The sequence below is a fragment of the Lemur catta genome, chromosome 22 (assembly GCF_020740605.2).
Source record: "Lemur catta isolate mLemCat1 chromosome 22, mLemCat1.pri, whole genome shotgun sequence".
Classification (NCBI taxonomy): domain Eukaryota; kingdom Metazoa; phylum Chordata; class Mammalia; order Primates; family Lemuridae; genus Lemur; species Lemur catta.
In genome coordinates this window covers 14,465,900-14,487,720 of record NC_059149.1, presented here as the reverse complement: position 1 = coordinate 14,487,720, position 21,821 = coordinate 14,465,900, and the positions used below count along the sequence as shown (strand labels likewise).

The 21,821-nt window shown below is 42.7% G+C and overlaps 2 protein-coding genes across 3 annotated transcripts in view; both read right to left on the bottom strand.

Moving 5' to 3' along the window:
* Window positions 1-1,375, bottom strand: part of GTF2E2 (general transcription factor IIE subunit 2) — a 58,197-nt gene extending 56,822 nt beyond the window's left edge. The window contains exon 1 of the mRNA XM_045535487.1: window positions 1,127-1,375. The gene's annotated coding sequence lies outside the window, so the exon portion shown is untranslated. The remainder of the gene's footprint in view (window positions 1-1,126) is intronic.
* A 14,813-nt stretch (window positions 1,376-16,188) lies between these two features.
* The window catches only part of GSR (glutathione-disulfide reductase), a 41,688-nt gene continuing 36,055 nt past the window's right edge, over window positions 16,189-21,821 (bottom strand). For both annotated transcript variants that reach the window (XM_045535278.1, XM_045535279.1), the window contains exons 11-13: window positions 20,590-20,721; window positions 19,533-19,666; window positions 16,189-17,093 (exon numbers count right to left, since the gene is read on the bottom strand). In XM_045535278.1, coding sequence (XP_045391234.1) covers window positions 16,944-17,093; window positions 19,533-19,666; window positions 20,590-20,721 — 416 coding nt within the window. In that variant the 3' untranslated portion in view covers window positions 16,189-16,943. The remainder of the gene's footprint in view (window positions 17,094-19,532; window positions 19,667-20,589; window positions 20,722-21,821) is intronic.

Here is a 21,821-nt window from a genome sequence, read left to right as displayed (position 1 = left end):
TAAAGCCATACAGTTTACAAAAACCTAAATGCTTACAGCATTTGATAGAGTAGAACACTAGGAGAGAATCAGTATTATGTCATTCCTATTTTAATGCATGAAATTCCAAGAACTATATTTAAGGTCACACAGGTGGAAGAAATATCCTCATTCCTAAACCAAGCGCTTCTTTACACCAGACCTGGAATGCTGGTAAAGGCCTTTAAAACAAAGGCGACCTGTGTGGCACCTGGAGCAGAAGGCTTCACAATGTCTGTCACCGTCACACGCGCTGCCTAACTTTTCCTCTTTCTTCAAAGACTACTCAGTATTTGCATGAGTCTGGCATCTCGGTACTGCCCTATGTAGTAGGCAGGACACATCACCATACCCATGTTACTTTTCCAAACACAAACCACATCTCAGGGAGCTGACGGGTTCTTAGGGGGATGGATACGAGGAAGCCAAAAATTAAACTAAAATGTGCCGACTCCAAGCCCAGGGTCTTTCCACCATTCCACCTTTCTAGCCGTCCACTTTGCCCGCCTCAGCCAGGGAGGCGCCGCCGCTGGCACCCAACACCCCGCTGTGAACAGCCGGCGAGCTGGGAGCGAGGCTGCTCGTCTCCTAAACGACAGAGACGTAGCGGTGGGCGAAAAGGGGACGGCAGTGTTGATTTGGAAAATGTCTTCAGACTTTGCAAAGAACAACTACAACTGAAGTTTAGGCATCGCTACAAACCAGGTCTCCAAAAAGGCAGCTTAAAGCCCAGTCCGTGTACGAGCATCTAAATCACAGCCTGTAGTTGGCTGGACACGGTGGCTCCCCGAACTGCACACGCGGGTCGCCCGGCCACTGCGAACGTACACTTGGAGGCCAGCAAGAGGCACAGCCAGCGATCCTCCATCCGACTGCGAATTTTCCCTCCTTCCGACCCAAAAGTTTGCTCAATGGACCTCCGGCCTAAAGACGATGCTCCCAGGGCACTGCGGGCGCACTGAAGGGACTCCCGGAGAGAAGGGCAGCCCCAGCCTCCCGTGGCTGGAAGTCGCGCTCGTCTCCTCGGGGACAAGCGGTGCGCCCGGGTCCCCGGGAACAACAGGCCGGGCGGGCTCCGCGCCCCTCACCCGGCGGCCGCAGCCTTTACCTCAGCGAGCTGGGCAGCCTAACGCGACCCGCCGCCGCCTCGCTGCGCCTCCGCTTCGGCCAGCCGCCCACGCCGGCGCGGCCGCCGCTTCCTGCTCCTCGTCAGCGCCCCCGCCTGCCCGCACGCACGCCCAGCGCTGACCCGCCAGGTCGGGGTCTCGCCACTGGCGGCGGCGGCGGCGGCGGCTGAGGAAGCGACTCAGCCGGGGACTCCACCCGCCACTTCCTGATCCGACGCTAGGAGCTCAGTCCCGGCAGCCACCGCGGCGTCTTCGCCGCTGAGAGCGCGCATGCGTCATCGCGTGCCCCGCCCGGGCTACCGCGGGAGGAGCGCAGCCTGCTCAGGCGTCCCGAGATCTCCATGACAACGGGAGCGCGGCTGGGGGCGGGGCCGAGAACAGGTGGGAGGCGGCGTGTGGCGGGCCCCAGGGAAGATGGAAGACGCCTTCCTGTTCAGAATTTTTTTTTTTTTGAGACACAGTCTCGCTCTGTTGCCCGGGCTAGAGTGCTGTGGCATCAGCCTAGCTCACAGCAACCTCAAACTCCTGGGCTCAAGCGATCCTCCTGCCTCAGCCTCCCGTGTAGCTGGGACTACAGGCGCAGGCCACCACGCCGGGCTAAATTTTTCTATTTTTAGTAGAGACGGTGGCGGGGAGGGGTGTCTCACTCTTGCTCTGGCTGGTCTCGAACTCCTGACCTGAAGCAGTCCTCCCGCTTCGCAGAGTGCTAGGATTACAGGCGTGAGCCAGGGTCGCTAAAAAAAATTAGCTGGGCAACTAAAAATAGCGGGGAAAAAGGGATTTTGTGATAAGCCTACATGATGGTCATCTGACACTTTCCCTCAGAAAATATAACTTCGTTTGAATAAAACATTGATTAATCACTTCTTGGCCTTTTGGCTAAGATAAAGTGAATAAAGATTGATTAGGGCCCAGAAGTTTTACAACCCTGTGAAGTCAGAGATTAACTGATAGGAAACTAATGAGGTGTAATACGGAGAGGGGGCAGGAATCCAGTACAAAAAAAATAATCCCAAAGGTTAAGATTTCCCCCGTGCCAGGTCGCGCACTTGTAGTTCCAGCTGCTCTGGAGGCTGAGGTAGGAGGATTGCTTGAGCCCGGGAGTTGGAGGCCAGCCTGGGCGACACAGGGAGACTACCCCGCGGCCCCCACCCCAATCTCTAACTAACTAAATAAATATCCCTAATGTGTAGCAGTTAGGATTGCGTGTGGCTGGGGTTCCATTCTTGGTCAGGGAACCAAAAAATACCAAAAACCAAAACAAAAAGTTGCATTGTCCTGAGAAAAATTGGCCACCTTTGTATCAATTTAGCGGCTTTCTTTCAACATTCGTTTCCCCAGTGATTATATTACATCCCAGTTTTGAGAACTGGTTGGATCAGCTCTACTCTCTCTATGCTGGAGGAATCAATTCTATCATTTTGCTACCTCCCATATTATAGGTGAGAAACTCATATAAATGGACAGTGGCTAGAGCATATGTGAAAATAAAACTTTGACCCACATAAGCCAAACCGCAACCTCTACAGCCATCAGCTGAAAATAAGATTTTCCCAAGAAGGCTGCCAGCTTTTCTAATACAGCCTCTCTGTTCCCTTACACCAGGGAAAACCTAATATGCTCCCCAAACCAATCACATAAGATGCTCACTTGTAGTTAGCCCACCTCCAGCTTCCTCTGCCAACAATCTTTAATCGGAACAATACCGGAAGCATCCCTCACCACACTCACTATAAAGTTTCCGCTGTCCCTGATTGCCTTTGAGTCTCTGCCAAACTCAAGTGATGGTAGCTGCCTCTATTGCTATAGCAAGCTCTGAACAGTCTCTGTTCTCATTTAGGTGGTCTTCATTTCTTCCCACTTGTGTTAAATAAAACTTCCACACGTGTTCATTATCTGTTCCCTTGAGAATTATGAATTTGACAATTAGAGAATCATGCTTTTACAGAACTAAATCGACCACATAGAAAATGGTTCAATAAATGCTTCTAACGATTCATTTATTTCAATGTCTTGCCTCATTTCTGCCAGTTGGAATAGCTAAACTAGCGGCAATATTAGAATGTGTTATCTATAATGCAAACTCTCAAATCTCAATCTCTTCTTTACCCAGATATTAGCTGCTGTTATTAATACCATTGAAACCCTCCCATACACACCCAGAAAACCCTGTTAAAATATATACATGATGAGCATCAACCAGTGGTATCACTCCTGCCTATACTGCCTGTTGCCTGTGACTAGGTCTTAACAGTGAGAGAAATGACTTTGTTCATTTGGAACACTTTTGGGTGATACCCTGTACCCTGAAGGTACTTCTTAAGCGATGACAAAAACGGGCCCACCATATGGCCTGTAATGAGGCCATTCTTACATCAGGGGTACTTACAGAGGGATGTCACATTACAGATGAACTAAAAAAGGATTCCATGGGCTTGCTAGTAATGTTGACTACAATGATCAACTTAATTGTTTCCAAACAACATCAACCCAAATTAGCTTCATTTCAGAGAGTCCAATGTATAGAGTTAAACATACAGTTTTTATCCTGCCTTTTCATCCTTATTCTATAATCTCAACACCATATGGATTTCTTCTGAGGGACCCTCTAGCCAAGGCTTAGGGAAGGCATAGGAAAAAAACTCCCCTTCTGGGATAAGGCACATGGCTGTTTATATGTTCTATAATATACACACAATCCCTGTCACTGACACTTAAAATAAACCTTTATCATAATTAAAACCATCTACACATTGGCAGCCTCAGTATTTCTAGGTCAGAAGGGTGTGGCTAATGTCAAATTATATGAAGAACTACCCAAGCAACTAATGTCTTGCCTCATGAATGCTTCCAATATTCCACATACTCTTTGGTAGAAAGTGTGGTGGCCCCTTCAAGGAAATATAATTTGTATATTTTACAAAACATTATTATGCTCTGACTTATCTGATCCCTCTTACATCCCCAAATAACTCAGTGTAACCGTAGGATTAATTCTTACTTAGTAGATTAATTTTTTGTTATTTTCTTTAATTGTGATAAAATATACATAACAAAATTTGCTATCTCCACTATTTTAAAGTGTAGGGTTTGATGCCATTGATCACATTCACAATATTGTGTAACTATTTCCAAAATTTTTCATCACCCCCAAGAGAGACTCTGTCCCCATTAAGCAATAACTCCCCACTCTCTCCTCCCCCCAGCCTCTGGTAACCTCTGTTCTACTTTCTGTCTCTATGAATTGGCCTTTTCTATGTATATCATACGAATGGAATAATACAATATATGTCCTTTTATGATTGGCTTGTTTCACTTAGGACATGTTTTCAGGATTCACCCATGCTGTAGCATGCATCAGAACTTCATCTTTTTATGCAGTGGTTTGATTTTACACTTTAATTTTTTACATTATATCCATTGCTTGGAAGAAGGAAATCAAGATAAGACAAATAAATGTAATTCATTCTGCCATCAAGTAATAACTGCTCTTCAACTCCCCTCACCTGTTAATCAACTAAACACCTGAATTCTCAAAATAGCCAACAAAGCAAATTAGCCCACACCCATACAAACCGAGAGCTAAAGTATTTTACTCTTCACCTGTTTTGGATTTCTCTAGCATTAACAATCTCTCCTCCCTTGGAAACTTTTCCTCCCTTCCTTCTGATTCAGCCTACCCAATCCTGAAAATACCTTCCCAGGACCCTCAAGCATTCATCTCTGTCAGACTTTCTCCAAAGAACCAACATTTGCTTTTTCTCTCACTTAGTAACTTTCAGTCTCGAGGGGTTAAAATACTGACCGTGGAGCCAAAGACAAGTGACTTGAGTCTCTGCTCCACCTTTGCCAGTCTTATGACATTGAGCCACTATTCAGTCTTTCTAAACCTGAGTTTCCTCACCTGTGATGGAAAGGATTAAATGAGATAATAAATTTAAAGCAGTCACAGCTGGCGCAGTGGCTCACACCTATAATCCTAGCACTCTGGGAGGCCAAGGTGGGAAGATTGCTTGAGCTCAGGAGTTTCAGACTAGCCTGAGCAAGAAGCAAGACCGTGTCTCTACTAAAAATAGAAGAAAAAAAAAATTAGCTGAGCCACTAAAAAAAATAGAAAAAATTAGCTGGGTGTGATGGTGCACACCTGTAGTCCCAGCTACTCAGGAGGCCAAGGCAGGAGGACAGCTTGAGGCTAAAAGTTAGAGACCCCAGCCTGGGCAACGTGGTGAGAAGATTGGCTGAGTGCAGGAGTTGGGGGCTGCAGTGAGGTATGATGGTGCCACTGCACTCCAGCCCACGTGACAGTGAAACTGTGTATAAAAAAAAAAAAAGAGAGTCAGAGGTCAAGTTACAGTACTTAAAAGAGATTAGATCCAAGTTGCAACAGAAGAAGGAGTGAAAGTGCTGGGATTATAGGCACGAGCCACAGTGCCCGGCCTATCACTATTTTATATATGAAATAAAAGGAAGGCAGAGAGATATTAAGTAACTTGTCTAAAGTCTTCCAGTAAATAAGTGGTACCCCACAGATCCAAACCCAGGTGCCTGGCTCCACTCCCCTGCACTGCCTTGTGATGACTCACCTCATCAATCTCCCCTTTCCCATCACTAATTAAGCCTCTAGTAGGTGCCAGAAACTGCTCTAGGCACTCAGATTCTGCTTTGGTTCTCATGCCATACCACTATTGTACAAAAAGTATTTCATTTGGGGGTGTCAACTCTAGATATCCATGCTGGGTATAATTTCTTGCAATTTCCTTTGTCTAGTGTAAGGTTGGCCTAGCAAATGTTATGTTTCTATATTCACCTTGTTAATTTCCATTCTGAGCCTGTTGTTTGACATTTGACATCTGAAGGTCAAGATTCTACAATAAGAAACACATGGAAATAAGTTCAATCTCACAAGGAGTCCTAGAAATGCAAACCAAAACTCAACAAGAAGCCATTTCCGTTAGGGGGGAAATCAGCAGCATTTTGTGCCAATAGGCTTGTATCTGAGAAGTCAAAGGAAAGAAAGGAAGCTGTTACCAAGAAAAAAAGTGTATGTCAAGAATGGCAATACGGTGAATCTTCTCTTCCCCAAAGGTTTAAGCTCTTAAAAATCAAAGTTCTTTCTGCCCTCTGCCCTGACATATTCTTCCCTGAAAACAAGGAATAAAGAGACAATTTAAACAAGAGGAGAAAGAGGGAAAAATTTCAGTAGAGGGTAAGAGAATCAGTTACTATTTAGGAAACAATATCTTGACACAGCAATAATCTTTAGAGTAGAGTAAGCTTTCAAAACACTAGCTGTTGCAAATTGCATAATCAGGAATTCCTGGTTTTTTATTTTAATGTTTTTAATTAATTAGATTAATTAATTAAATTTGATTAATTAATTAATTTTATTTTGGAGACAGAGTCTCTCTCCATCTCCCAGGCTAGAGTGCAATGGTGACACCATAGCTCACTGGAGCCTCCAACTCCCCAGCTCAAGTGATCCTCCTGCCCAAAGTGCTGGAATTACAGGTGTGAGCCACTGTGTCCAGCCAATTCAAATGTTAATCTCATCCAGAAACCCCTTCAGGAACACACAAAGATAAATGCTTGACCAAATGTCTGGGCACCCTGTGGCTCAGTCAAGTTGACACATAAAATTAACCAGCACAAGTCCACCCCTTGTCAACTTGGCACCCATGCACATCTCCTTAAACCATACTTAATCCCTGAATAAAGACAATAACAAGCTCATAATTCCACCTAGTGTGATACAAATAAAAACACATGAACTCCTTTCCCAGATGAGGAGGTAACATCCTTGGGTAATGTTTCTTCTTGATATGCTGTAACACTTTTAACAGTACTTAAATGTCGTGATATTAAGTCAATACATCTTTTGTTATATGATAAGGAAAAAAAGACAAGAAAACAAAGATATTTTATATACGTACACATGCAAACATATTCATGACAGTTATAGTCCTTGTGTCTATAACTGGCCGAGTGGTCATACCTGGCATTTATAGCTACATTATCACACTACCTGTTTGGAGTCCCCTTTGGCCTTCAGCAAGCACCTCAGCTAGTTGTTGGTTCTTTCCCAGGTGGGATGAAGTCCTTGATACTAATCTCTAAAATTCCTCCAGGGACGCAGTATTGTTTTTGGTTTGGTATTTTTCTAGGTGGAGGCAGTTCTAGTGGCTTCTACCTGGCCACCTTCACCGTACTAGCCCTCACACTACAGGTCAGGAAAGCAACATGGCGATTCTGCCAGCTGTTGAGCATGTCTACTCTAATCACGTATTCCTCAACTGCAGCTATAACCACAGAACGGGCTCACTGTGACATAGACCTGAGCTACAACGCCATTCATCACCTGACCTCCACAAGCCGCCACTGAGGCTGGTGGGCCATGGCAGCATTTTGTGTGCCTTGGAATTAGTGTCAGTTCAGAGCCAGTGATCCTGAGAAGTCTGATTATTTCCTTTTCCCCAATGCACCGTCACCCTGGTAAAGGATCGTAAGTCCACTTGCGGGAAGGTTAAGAGTATAAGTTTACAGCATACATTTTTGGCCATGTGGTGGGGTCCTTCCTCAAGGGACCTGGCTTCCCCTTCATTCTGGGTCTGTAAACGGGGCCACATCCAGGAGTTGACCGAGGGGCTGTGACTCTTTGTTGTGATGACTCCAGTTAGACTTTTGTTCTCTTGACCTAGAATTCTTCCAGTTATACAGGCAGTATAAGAATTTAATGTAAGATTGCCCACCTTGAAATAGGAACAGTGTGATCAACTCTCCAATGCCACAGGTCTCAGGGAGTCAGACTATTCTGATGGCTGCTTTGATTCTGCTGTCCAGTACAGTAATCACGCCCACCTTGCCTGGGACAATTAATTGCTGCCACTTGGTCACTGCCACCTTGGATTCAATCACTTCCGTGGCATTGAGGTTTTCCCATTCAGTGGCAGCCATTCGCATTGTAATTTCTGACCTACCAAGAAGAGTGATCACTGAACACTTCAAGGATGCTGGGCCTCCCTTTACACATTGATTTCTCGGGGTCATGGTGAAGGATGTGTCCTCTGGACCCTCCCAGGGTAGGTGAAAAAATCTTATGAGATAAATACTCTCCAATATCTCAATCCCCCTAAACCTTTGAATCCCTTCCTCTGTAATATACCAAGGCAATGCTGGCATTTCAACTTCATTTAGCACAGGCCATTTTGGGTCCATGTTTTAACCAAACAAATAAATTTTTAGAGCCCTTTCTAACCCCCTAACCTGCAACATTAAATCTACAATCTTTGTTTAGTGGGCCAGTATCAACAAATTCAGCACGATCCAACTTCATTTTCCTCCCACCATTACCCCACACTCTTAATATGCTTTCCCACATATTTTCTCCTGGATTTCTGTGTGTATAAATTGGACAAAGGACGTTGTTCTTTTGAAATATAGCTCGCCTCTTCAAGGGTCACATTTTGTACTTCCCCTCTCGGGGCCTGCTGGGACTTGAGTGTTGTCATAGGTCTAGTAGTAAAGGGAGGTGGTGGGGGTGTGTCCTGAATAGAATCAGCAGTGTCTTTCAAGGTGACTTCCTTGGGGGAGGCCGGGACAATTTCCTCAGGCAAAGCTGGGTTAATCTCAGGTGGGATGGAATAGCTGCTTCTGCTGTCAGAAGACTCAGCAGAATTTAGGGGTTCAGTGTCCTCAGCCTCATCAGGATCTTCCCATATGTCCCCATTCCCATTTTCAGGATCTCGTTCTTTCCCAATTAATGCCGTCACTTTGACAGCAGATACATTGAGAGGTTGGGAATTGGATTTGCATTGTAATTCAGCCACTCACGGGGTAAGACTGGGTTTGCTTTTCAACAGGCTCAGCTCTGCAGTTACAATGATTGTAAATGCTGCCGTGATCATATACTGTGTACACATATATTTCTGGACTCTATTCTGATCAATTGATAGGACATTAGTCATATGTAGTGGATTTTCTTGACGAGGAATGCACATATATGATGGTCACACATTTTTATTTCCAATGACTGTCCACGAGATGGTGCTAGCTCACTAAAAGAATCTGCTTACCAAACTCAAGCATAAAGTCCAGCCATTGCTATATATATATATATATATATATATACACACACACATATGTATATATACATATGAATGAATAACCTCTAATGTCATATTTTTACATTAATACTTTTTTTTCTTCTACAGGCTGAGCATGGTGGCTCATGCCTATAATCTAGCACTTTGGGAGGCTGAGGAGGGAGGATCGCTTAAGGCCAGGAGTTCAAGACCAGCCAGGGTAATAGTGAGACTCCATCTCTACAAAAAAATTTTTAAAAATTAGCCGGGGATGGTGGTGTGGCCTGTAGTCCCAGCTACTTCAGAGGCTGAGGCAGGAAGATGACTTGAGCCTAAAAGTTTGAGGTTGCAGTGAGCTATGATGATGCCACTGCATTCCAGCCCTGGCAACAGAGCAAGACCCTGTTTCAAAAAATTTTTTTTCTTCTACATGAATTATAACTATTTTTAGCAGCACACAAGTGATCAAAACCATAAAAGCTGCCAATTTTGGTAAGTTACTCTTAAACATAAAAGAAAAATTTTTCAGGAATAGATTTCTTAATGAGATAAATAAGGCTTTCTAGTAAAAACTTTGTGTATCCATGGGTTATTGCTAGAATGAGACAGGATTCGATTCAGTATCACTTGTATTCTAAAGTTCTGTTTTAGATGCAAGTGCTGCTGTACTTTGTTCACCTATAAGTAGATGGGACTGGAAGTTTTGAGATAGTGCTTCCAGTCACTCAATTCTCTGAAATTCTTCCAAAGATCATAATGAGATATCATCAAATATTATCTCTATGATCTCTTATGAGGCTCAAAATCAACTAGATCCTCCTACATTTTGCTGAAATCAAAGAAACAGAAATCACCTGACTTATTATTTAGTCATTAGAGAAATTTACTCCCTCAATTTCTTGGAATTATGTACAAGTGGCCTTACTACGAGTTAGCAAAAGACTATTAAGTGTACCTGTTACTCTTTTACTTAAAGGCATCTTGTTTAACCCAAAATAAGACAAAAAAATTAAATGTTATTAATTTCAACATATCTTTGTTAATACAATCCTTTTCTATTGTGGTAAAATATACATAACATAAATATTACTATTTTAATTATTTTTAAGTGAACAGTTCAGTGATTCACAATGTTGTATACCCATCACCGCTTCCCATTTCAAGAATTTTCCATCATCTCAAACTGAAGCTCTGTACCCATTGAACAATAACTTCCCTCTTCCCCCTGCCTCAGCCCCTGGTATCCTCTATTATATTTTCTGTCTCTATGAATTTGCCTATTCTGGGTACCTTGTGTATTATAGAATCACACAATATTTGTCCTTGTATGTGTGGCTTATTTTACTTAGCATAATGTCTTCAAAATTCATCCGTGGTGTCTCCTGTGTCAGAATTTCGTTGCTTTTTAAGGCTGAATAAAATTCCACTGTATACTATACTATATTTTGTTTATTCATCTGTTGATGAATATTTGGGTCATTTCTGCCTTTTGGTATTGCAAGTAATGCTGCTATGAAAATGGCATGACAAGTATCTATTTAAATCCCTGCTTTCAATTCTTTTAGGTACATACTAAGAAATGAACTCTGGATCACATAGTAGTTCTATGTTTAATTTTTTGAGGAGCTATCAAACTGTTTTCCGTAGTGGCTGTACCATGTTATATTCCCACCAGCAAAACACAAGGGGTTCAATTTCTCCACATCTACCCACCACTTGTTAATTTCCTTTTTATATCATGGCCATCCTAATGGGTGTGAGTATAACACTTTTTGATAACATGTGTTTATCTCATCATCTGCTTTTTTTTTTTTTTTTTTGAGACAGAGTCTCGCTCTGTTGCCCAGGCTAGAGTGCCATGGCATCAGCCTAGCTCACAGCAACCTCAAACTCCTGGGCTCAAGCGATCCTTCTGCCAAAGCCTCCCGAGTACCTAGGACTGCAGGCATTCACCACCATGCCTGGCTAATTTTTTTTCTGTATATATTTTTAGCTGTCCAGATCATTTCTTTCTATTTTTTTAGTAGAGACGGGGCCTCGCTCTTGCTCAGGTTGGTCTCCAACTCTTGACCTACAGTGATCCTCCCGCCTTGGCCTCCCAGAGTGCTAGGATTACAGGTGTGAGCCACTGCGCCCAGCCTCATCATCTGCTTTTAAACATATTTTTATCAGTACCTTGACATAAAAATTTAGCTCATTCAATTCATGGAAAAGTCCTTTCATCTACCCTACTTGGCAAAGCCAAAATAGAACTTTCACAAAAAGCCTGACTTCATCCTTCAGTTCCAATAAATGCGTTGCTGTGTATGTCCCCATGACAACCACATTGCCTTTGCATTCTAACCTAAGATGGATGCCTCATTTCCAATGCCGTGTTTTGTCTAGAGCGGAAATAGGTATTCACTTCTTATTGTTGCTGTAACAAATGACCACAATCTTAATGGCTTCAAACAACATAAATGTATTATTTTGCAGTTTTGGAGGTAAGGAGTCTGTCGTGGGTCTCAGTGGGCTACAATCAAGGTGTCAGCAGGGCTGTCTTCCTTGTGAAAACTCTAGGGGAGAATCCATTTCCTTGCCCAGTGCAGCTTCTAGAGACGCCCACATTCCTTGGCCCGTGGAACCTTTGTTCCTCCACCTTCAAAGCCAGCAGTGGACAATCAAGTGTTCCTCACACTGCGTCTCCCTGACACCGACCCTCCTGCCTCCCTCTTTCACTTAGAGGGACCCTTATCAGGACATTGGGCACATCTCAATAACCCAGGACACTACCCCCATAAGAAAATTCTTTTTTTTTTCTTTAATAGAGATAAGAGTCTTGCTATGTTGCCCAGGCTGCCAGGAACTCCTGGCCTCGAGGGATCCCCCCACCGCAGCCTCCCGAGTAGCCATCTCAAAATTCTTAATCATGTCTTCAAAGTCCCGTTTTCCATGTAAGGTGAAATATCCACAGTCTCCCAATTATCTTTGGGGTGGGAGTGGGGGGACATTAGTCTGCCTATCACACCAGAGAAAGGCACAATTTTGTCTCTCTCGGGCGTGTGGTGTTTTAATTATTAAAACAGGCTTGCTGATACCAATACGTGAGTGACTCTTCTGGCTGGGGCCCCGGGGTGATGATGTCCCACACCTACTCCTAGAAAGGAGCAGAAGTGTGACCACTGCGGGGGGAGAGACAGAGAACACCGTATGAGGCTTCCACCTCAAGCCAGTAGTTTAATTAAAGAATACGTAAGGAATTTGAGAATCTGGAAAATTATTTCCTTAAAACTATCTGTGCCCAAGTGTCTCCTAGCAAAGTCTTCATCCTTTGTTTGAAGCCACGTGATCTGGAACTTAGACCACAACTCTGATAACCCAAGGGCCACCTAGAGGTGCCCCCCAGAAGCAGGTGTTCCCTACGCGCTTCCTCCATGTCGTACTGTAACCGCATCAGACCAATCTGGCTCAACTTTCCTGTAACAAAATTTTAAGTTGTTTTTCAGTTGCCATGGAACCCCTAGGTTGAAGGTCGTGTAACCTGAGCATGCCCAGATGAACCAAGCCTGCAACCTTGGGCGGAACCTAAGTGCTGGGACCAAGGAGTGGGGACTGAATTAAGAACTGGACACCACATGGCAGGATCCAGGATCCAATCGGATCGAGCCCTGGTGGCAACGCATGGCAGGATCCAATTGGATCATGCCTTCTGGCAGCACATCACTGCAAGAACCAATCAGATCACAGCTCGTTACCCTCTGGCTATAAAACCAGCTCAACCTTCCCACTCCTGTCTTGTTCTGGGACACACTGCTTTGGGAGCCACCGTCTGTGTGATCCCTACTTGTACAGAGTGACAACTCCTCTTGCTTTAACCAACTTGGCTGTGTCCATTGGCCTGACACCTGCCGAGCTAATGAACCCCTCCGTTTGGGCAGTAACAATACTGGTACCTGAGTTCGCTATTCCCCAACTTGGCCTCCATGGCTGCTGCTGCTACTACCAACTAATTCTCTCTTCCCTCGTTCTTTCAATCTCACAATTACTGTTTATTATTTGTCTTCTACTTTAGTCCACCATGCTTTTTTGGAAATTTCCTTGAATATATATTCAAGCGGAATGGCAAAGCATTTTCCTACATAAAACATTTTCCTCATTCTTGTATATTTTGTTTCTACTTGTACAGGTACCAAGTTGACAAGGAGTGAACTTGTAATGGTTAGGTTTATGTATCAACTTGGTGGGTGTTTTGGGATGAGATTCATATTTAAATTGGTGAATTTTGGGTAGATTCTTCTCCATAACGTGGGCAGGCTTTAACCAACAAGTTGAAGCCTGAATAGAATAAAAAGACCAGCTCTCTGAGCCTGGGGAGGGGGGTCTCCCCCAGACTGCCTTCATGTCATCTGAACCATTGGCTCTCCTGGGTCTCCAGCCTGCCAGCCTACACAGCAAATTTTGGACTTCCCAACCTCTATAATAGCATGAGTGAACTCCTTGTAATAAATCTCTATATGTACATATATCTAGTATTCCATTTCTCTGGAGAATCCTAATAACCTGCCTACTTATTTTTAAAAGGTAAAAGATTAAAATGTTGGCCATTTTCCACTCTGGATCTTAGTGTCAAAAATCACAGTAACACACTCTGCCCTCTTGCATCCAAAGTTGCTGCAGCGCATCCCAGGAACGATGCTGTGAAACATAACATAGGGAAGACAGAAATGACTGACCTAAGTTCAAAATGACATACACAAGATGAACATGTAGCGTAGACCTACTATGTGACAAGATGTTACGGAATGCACAAAACAGTTCTTTTCCCCATTAAACTATTAAAGACAGCTTTACAAAGATGATACTTTAGTCAAGACTTGTAAGATGAGTGGGAGATGGCCAGTTGTGATTAAAGATTAAAGATAGCTGCAAATTCTTTACCACTTCTCCCACTGAGAGGTGAAGTCCCATTCATTTCCTCCTGAATCCGAGCTGGCCTTAGTGACTTGCTTAACCAACATCACATGGCAGAAGTGACATTCTAGAACTTCCAAGCTTAGGTCATAAGGCTTTCAGCATCCACCTGGGATTCTCAGAACACTCTGATAGCACAGACCTCCCATGTAAGTCCATTGTTCTGAGACAGCCATGCTGGGGAGGCTACGTGTAGGTACTCTGGTTGACAGTCCCAGCTATGGCCAGCCTTCCCTCATGCCTGCTGACATGCCAGACATATGAGTCTTTTAGACTCTCTACAGCAGCCCATCTGCCAGTTGGATATCACCAAATGACCTCTTCAATACCAACAGAAGAATCACCCAGCTGAGCCTTGCCCCAGTGCCTGAAAATGCCTGACCCACAAAATCATCAGGTTTAAGAAAGATGGTTTCTGGCCGGGCGTGGTGGCTCACGCCTGTAATCCTAGCCCTCTGGGAGGCCGAGGCGGGTGGATCGCTCGAGGTCAGGAGTTCGAGACCAGCCTGAGCGAGACCCCGTCTCTACTAAAAATAGAAATAAACTATCTGGACAACTAAAAATATATATAGAAAAAATTAGCCGGGCATGGTGGCACATGCCTGTAGTCCCAGCTACTCGGGAGGCTGAGGCTGTAGGATCGCTTAAGCCCAGGAGTCTGAGGTTGCTGTGAGCGAGGCTGACGCCACGGCACTCACTCTAGCCCGGGCAACAAAGTGACACTCTGTCTCAAAAAAAAAAGAAATAGAAAGATGGTTTCTGTTTTAAGTTACAGCTTGTTATGCAGCAATACAGTAATTTGTCCAATCCTGCCTTCACCATGCTTTCCACTTGTTCTTTCTCCTTCTATAGCCCCCAAACTCCAAATCTTATATAATCTCCTTATTGAAGCCTTCTTCATTTTCCCAGCAACAGGGCACTTCTGCCCCCTCTGAGCTTGTACACTTTTACCTCTCTAATAATGTATAACTAGGGTAGTGGTAATTTGTTTGGGACAATACTAATTTCTATCATCTCAAATAGTGCCCACTTTCAACTCTTGACAGTGTCCCATTTTAATCATCACATGGTCATCCTGTGCTTAATTTTGCCCTGTTATTTGTATAGAAATGTTTTCTCTCATCCTAGACTATCAGGTTACTTGAAAGCAAGTATTGTGTCTTTCCTTCAATAAATATCTACTGAGCACCTACAACGTGCCACACACTGTACAGCGTGCTGTCTTGAGTCTCATTATATTCCCCGGTGCTTTGGGTAACAGAGGCTGTTAGGCCACATCACCTCAAGGGCTGAGCTGGCTTGAGGACCGATGAGAATGCAGATAAGATTATTTTCATATTGGTTTACTGTAGAACCAGTTCACAGGCAGCACAAAGGGTACAGATGAGATCAAGAACACATGGTGTTAGAATGGATATGACTGTCAGAGCCTTCCATTTCCCGACAGAGGCACACCTCAAGGTCAGAGTCAGGGCAGACTGAGAAACCCACCGGGACGGCGGAGCCCAGACTCTTGGCCCACTCTCTTTTAAGCTGGTGGGGAGGGGGAGGAAAGTGGCTACATCAGTTCATGCCAGGTTTGGAAATTCAGTTTTCTTGCCCCACCACAAATACATAAGCTAGTTACTCATGCAATAGCTTTCTTTCATTGGCATTGAGTCTACTTAGGAAGTCAGTGCAGCAAGTGGCCATGACCAACCAGATTTTCAGTAAAAGGGCTGGGCATGGTCACTCATGCCTGTAATCCTAGCACTCTGGGAGGCCGAGGTGGGAGGATCACTTGAGGTCAGGAGTTCCAGACCAGCCTAAGCAAGAGTGAGACCCTGTGTTTACTAAAAATAGAAAAAATCAGCTGGGTGTGGGTGGCATGTGCCTGTAGTTCCAGCTCCTCAGGAGGCTGAGGTGGGAGGATGGATTGAGCCCAGGCGTTCCGAGGCCAGCCTGGGCAACGTATCAAAGCCCCATCTCTTAAAAAACAAACAAAAACTGGTACCATTTAAGTTGATAATAACAAATTTTATAAAGACTGATTTTATTTTCAAATTTTTGGAAGTTTTCAGAAAAAATAAAATGACAAGAACACATACAAATATTGACATTGTTCAGTGAACTGTAAAACTCCTGGCAGAGAAAGGGACAGTTGAAATATCTGAATCTACCTCCTTCTGAAAGCAGGAGTCGCTTCTAAAATGTCCCTGACACATTTAACCAGCTTCCTCAAATCGTTCCCAAGTTTGATGCACTTCATCTTATAAAAATAATACAAACCATTTTTAATAAAACAAGAGAAAGAATAAAATACAGGAGAGGCAGGTCTTGTGTTACGTGCTTTTAGAGAAAGGTCACATCTTTGAAGCAGCTTTGCAATACACAGGGCACAGTACTGGCTTCAAAATATATATAAAGATTCTGTGCACTTGCATTGTTTAAATATGAAGAAGAGCTGCCATTGTCTTCCTCTATAAACATTAGCAAGCTATATCCATTCAAGTACATTAACCTAATTGTACTTCACATAGTTTTATACTTGGGATGAGGCTAGGCAGACAGGAAAAAATAAACTAGCACAGAACTATTAATAAAAAATTTTAAAATACTGTGAGACGTGATCAAATGAAAATCAATCCCGGATGACACAACAAATTTCCACTATTGGAAGATCCTTATTAAAATAAAGAAGTACATAAAACTGGAATAGGAAGTAAACGTGAGTATTTGGTTCATTTCAGAGGGTCTACGACTCCAGCTGCAGCCACCCAAGTCTGGCTTCCTAACGGAGTGTGACCAGCTCTTCTGAAGAGGTAGGGTGAATGGCGACCGTGTTGTCAAAGTCGGCCTTCGTTGCTCCCATTTTCACCGCGACAGCAAAACCCTGCAGCATCTCATCACATCCAATTCCCTGCATGTGGATTCCAACCACCTGGGAAAAAAAGAAAAATTTCAAAAGTAAAATTACAACATGTCTAATCCCAATATGGTGTAACACAGCCTACATGGCTCTGCGCACTCCTGCCTCAACTTCCCCTCCAGCCCTCTCCAAGCCATGGCATCCAGCTATCCCCTCAGGCTCTTGCTCTGGCCTCCCGCAGCCCTTTCCTTCTGTCCCAACGACCCCCCACACTCTCTCTTATGCACAAGATGTCCCTGTGCCTGGACAATCTTTCCTTCCCTCTTTTAAGAATTAAAGCCCATTCATTATTCAGACAGCCACACAGTTGTGTCTTCCTGACCAAGTTAAATTCTCCATCAGTGATCTCTCAGTACCAGTGTTTTTCCTTCATGGTTCTATCACAGCTGCAAGGTCCTGTTTTGTGGGGGAAACTAGACAATTACGGTCCATCTCTCCCAGCAGATTTTAATCACCAGACAGAGGGGGTCCATCCTGCTTTTGCTCCGTACTGTATCTCCACAGCTGAGCACAAAGACTGACACCCTGGAGGTGCTCAATCCGTGCATGCCGATTGGCTACCAGAATGATCGTAAAGATGCATTTGTTTAAAATCACATTCTGCAGTGAAGTTTCTCAATACAGTTAAGAACTTTGTTAATGTTTACCACCTTCAGCAAATACTTTTAGGGCAACAATTCCATTGGAACTCAAGGTTAGAGAATATAAAATTTAGCCACAAAAATAATTTGTTTAGAACCAAATCAAGAATATACTTACTACTTAACAATGGTTAAGATGGTAAAATTTGTGTTTTATGCAACAAGTTTTTTTTTTATGGATTTTTTTTTCCCATTCAACTCTCTGAGGAACATGTAACAACTTTTAAAAAAGTATATCCCATCCTATTTGATAGCATTTTAAAAAGAAAAAAAGAAAAAACAATGGTATACCAATTGGTATACCAATTTAAAACCAAAAAAATCAAATATTGTATTATGTATTCAACACAGCCAGATTTTTAGATGCTGTGACCTAAGCTGAATTTACAAGGAACCTCTGGTGATGGCAAAACTCTGTATTATTCTTCCCCATATCGCAGTTCTTAGTCTTTAGAAGACTGTCACGTAATGTTTGTCAAATGAATGAATGACAACTGGTATGAAGAAATAACTGATAGGAGTAGATAAGTTGAGATGTTGATGATTCAAAATCCAGAAATCTCAGGCTACTGAGGAACATTCAGGGCCAAGAAAGAGCAAGCTTGCTTCTGCTGCCAGCCCACTTCCCCTCTGCTCCGATTCTCTGCTTCCATCAGCCCTCAGTGATGCTGAATTTTATAAGCCAGAGACTACATCTTATGGCTTTTGGTGTACAGGGCCACTGAATCAGACACAGATTATGCTCTTTTTGAGAACAGAAGTTGAAAACTACATCTAAATTTTGAATTGAGCCACTGTCCCTCATACAGCCATGGTCCTATGCAACATTGCTAAGTTCTACTTTAATATTTAATTCAATTAGCAGAAACCATCCAATAGGCTGACCCAGTAACAAAGCAACTCTTATCTTTAAAATTAAAATCGATTGAAACGTTAATCAAAACCACACTGAGATACTGCTTCACACCCACCAGGATGACTGCAGTTACAAAGACAAGGCAGTAACAAGTTTTGGTGGAAATGGAACCCTTGTACATTGCTGGGGAAATAGAAAATGGCACAGCCACCAAAAACAGTTTGGCAGTTTCTCAAGAAGTTACACCAGAAATAGATTATTTTAGGAAAACTTTTTTGAATAAGTCTCTTCTTCACTGATCTGTTATGTTCAATTTGAATTGATCTTACATTAAACTCCTTACATTTACTAGTATTTCTGAGTTTCCTATCTATTCTGGCTTATTGGTCAACCATGGTAAGCTTCTGGTGATTTTTGATGTTTCTCCCTTATTTTTTATGTTATTTACTTAATTTTTTTGGAGACAGAGTCTCGCTCTGTTGCTCAGGTGAGAGTGCAGTAATGTCATCATAGCTCACAGCAACCTCCAACTCCTGGGCTCCAGTGATCCTCCTGCCTCAGCCTCCCGAGTGGCTGGGACTACAGGTGCATGTCATGACGCCCGGCTAATTTTCCTATTTTTCGTAGAGATGGGGTCTCGCTCTTGCTCAGGCTGGTCTCGATCTCCTGGCCTCAAGCGATCCACCCACCTCGGCCTTCCAGAGTGTTGGGATTACAGGCGTGAGCCACCATACCCCCAACCCCCCACTTTTTAAAAAGGAATGGAACTTTCTTTCTAAATGAAATATTATATTATGAAGAACCCCAAAATATGTGTAAGACAAGTAACAGCGGAACTGTCCATGTGAATCACGAGGCTTAACAACCCGGTCTCCTTCCCCTTAACCACACCAAAATACCACCATCCCTGCCAACTTGGCGGAGCGCTGTTTAGCTTACTGGATTTTTCCATACCTTTTCCTCTTTGTTGGCACAGACCATTTTCATCACACATTTTGTTTTCCTTTTGGTGACCGCGTGATACATCGGCGTAAAGGTGGTGGAATAGGTCTTCACATTTTCTTTCCCGTATTTACGAATGGCCTCATCTATAATGCACATAAAAAAAGCATCTATCAAAAACTAAACAATTACACTGGGCTATCAAAAAAAGAGAGAGGGTCAGAAATACACAACCTGAATCAAATCATGAGGAAACATCGAACACTACCAAGACGAGGAACATTCTACAAAGTAAATGCCGATGTCATATGAGACAAAAGAAAGCCTTAGGAATTTTGTCTCTAGAGTAAAGGAGACTAGAGAGGTATGAAAATTAAATGCAATACATTATCTTGGACTGAATCCTGGACTTGGAAAACAATGTGAAAAATGACATTTTTAAGATAACTGGTAAACTTTGCATAAGGTTTAAAGTTCAGATAATAGTGTATCAATTGAAATTTTCTCATTTTGAAAGCTGCACTATGTTTATATAAGGGAACAGCCTGTTTTTAGGAAATATATACCAAAGTGTGTATAGAATGAGAAAATGATAAAGGAAAAATATTAAGGATATACAGGATTCCTTTGTACTATTTTTGCAACTTTTTTTTTTTTTTTTTGAGACAGAGTCTAGCTCTATCGCCTGGGCTGGAGTGCAGTGGGTTGTCACAGCTCACTGCAACCTCCAACTCCTGGGCTCAAGTGATCCTCCTGCCTCAGCCTCCAAGTGGCTGGGACTACAGGCACAAGCCACCGTGCCAGCCTGCAACTTTTCTTTATATTTGAAATTAGCTCAAATAAAAAAGCTAAAAATAGATCAAAGAGAAAGGCAGAGTGGTGTGAGGGAAAGGCACTATACTCTCAAAGTGTTAGTAGTTGTGGAGGAAATTGGAACTGTGACAAAAGACTGAACAAAAAGCAGTGTAACTTGGGGCTGAGATAGATTTAGTCAGTTGACAGAGACCCAATTTAAACTTGGGGGTAGAGAGAAGGAAACCATAAATGACCTTGATTTTTAAAGACCTACCTTCCGTGAGTCCCACTGTGCCAATAGGAGGGTGACTGAAGACCACGGTTGGGATGTTGTCATAGTCTAATTTGGAATCCTCTTTGCATTCAAAAAGTCGATGGGCAAGTTTTCGGCCAGCAGCTATTGCAACTGTAAAGATATTTTAAAATCAGTGTTTTATCTTATTCTTCATTTTAACAAAGCAGAATTGTTCTACTCACCATTTATCCATCTGGCTTAATACACTAGTTATAACAAAGTTTTACACCAAACCAACGCTCATTGTAATGAAGACATATCAGTGCCTTAGTGAACAATTCAAAACCACTGGCTGAGTCAATTCTGTATATTCTGTTAGGGGCCGAGCAACCCTAATGAAAAAATCCGAAATCCAAAATGCTCCAAGATTTGAAACTTTTTGACACCGAAGTGCAGAATTCCACACCTGACTCATGTGACAGCTCGCAGTCAAAACGCAGGTGCCCAACAGTCTATTCACTGTCCCCACAGAGAAAATTAAATTACCTTTACGCTATGTGTATGGGGTGTATATGAAACAGAAACGAATTTTGTGTTTGGACTTGGTTCCTATCTCTAAGCTATCGCATTATTGTATATGCAGATATTCCAAAATCAGAAAAAACCTGAAATCCAAAACACATGTGGTCCCAAGCATTTCAGGTAGGGGATATTGGTACAATATTTATGGAACTATATTAGTTTCCAGCATCTTCAGTTCTACGTTGTAACCCTATTTATTTCACAGTAAGATTGTTTTTTTACTTAAAATTTATTCTCCTTAGCCTGTTTTTACTCCTAATAGTCTTTAAAACTAAAAAAGCCTGACTTTACTAAAAGCATCAGTTATCAATTTTATTTATTGTAAACTGATAGTTCCCCCTCCCAAGTAAGGTATTGTTAGGACACATAAGAAATTTTCTCTACTTCGACATAATTTTCAACGCCTAGATTATGTTATATAGTTTTTAAAATTTTGTTATTTTGCTTTTGTAAAGACAATTCTTGTCAAAGGATACAAAATTTCAGTTAGGAGGAATAAGTTCAAGAGATCTAGTGTACAATATGGTGACTACAGTTAATAACAATATATCATATCCTTGAAAATTGCTAAGAAAGTAGGTTTTAATTGCTCTTGCCACAAAAAAATAATTGTGTTAATTAACTCGATTTAGCCATTCCATGGTGTATACATATTTCAAAACATCATATTGTTCACCATAAATATATAC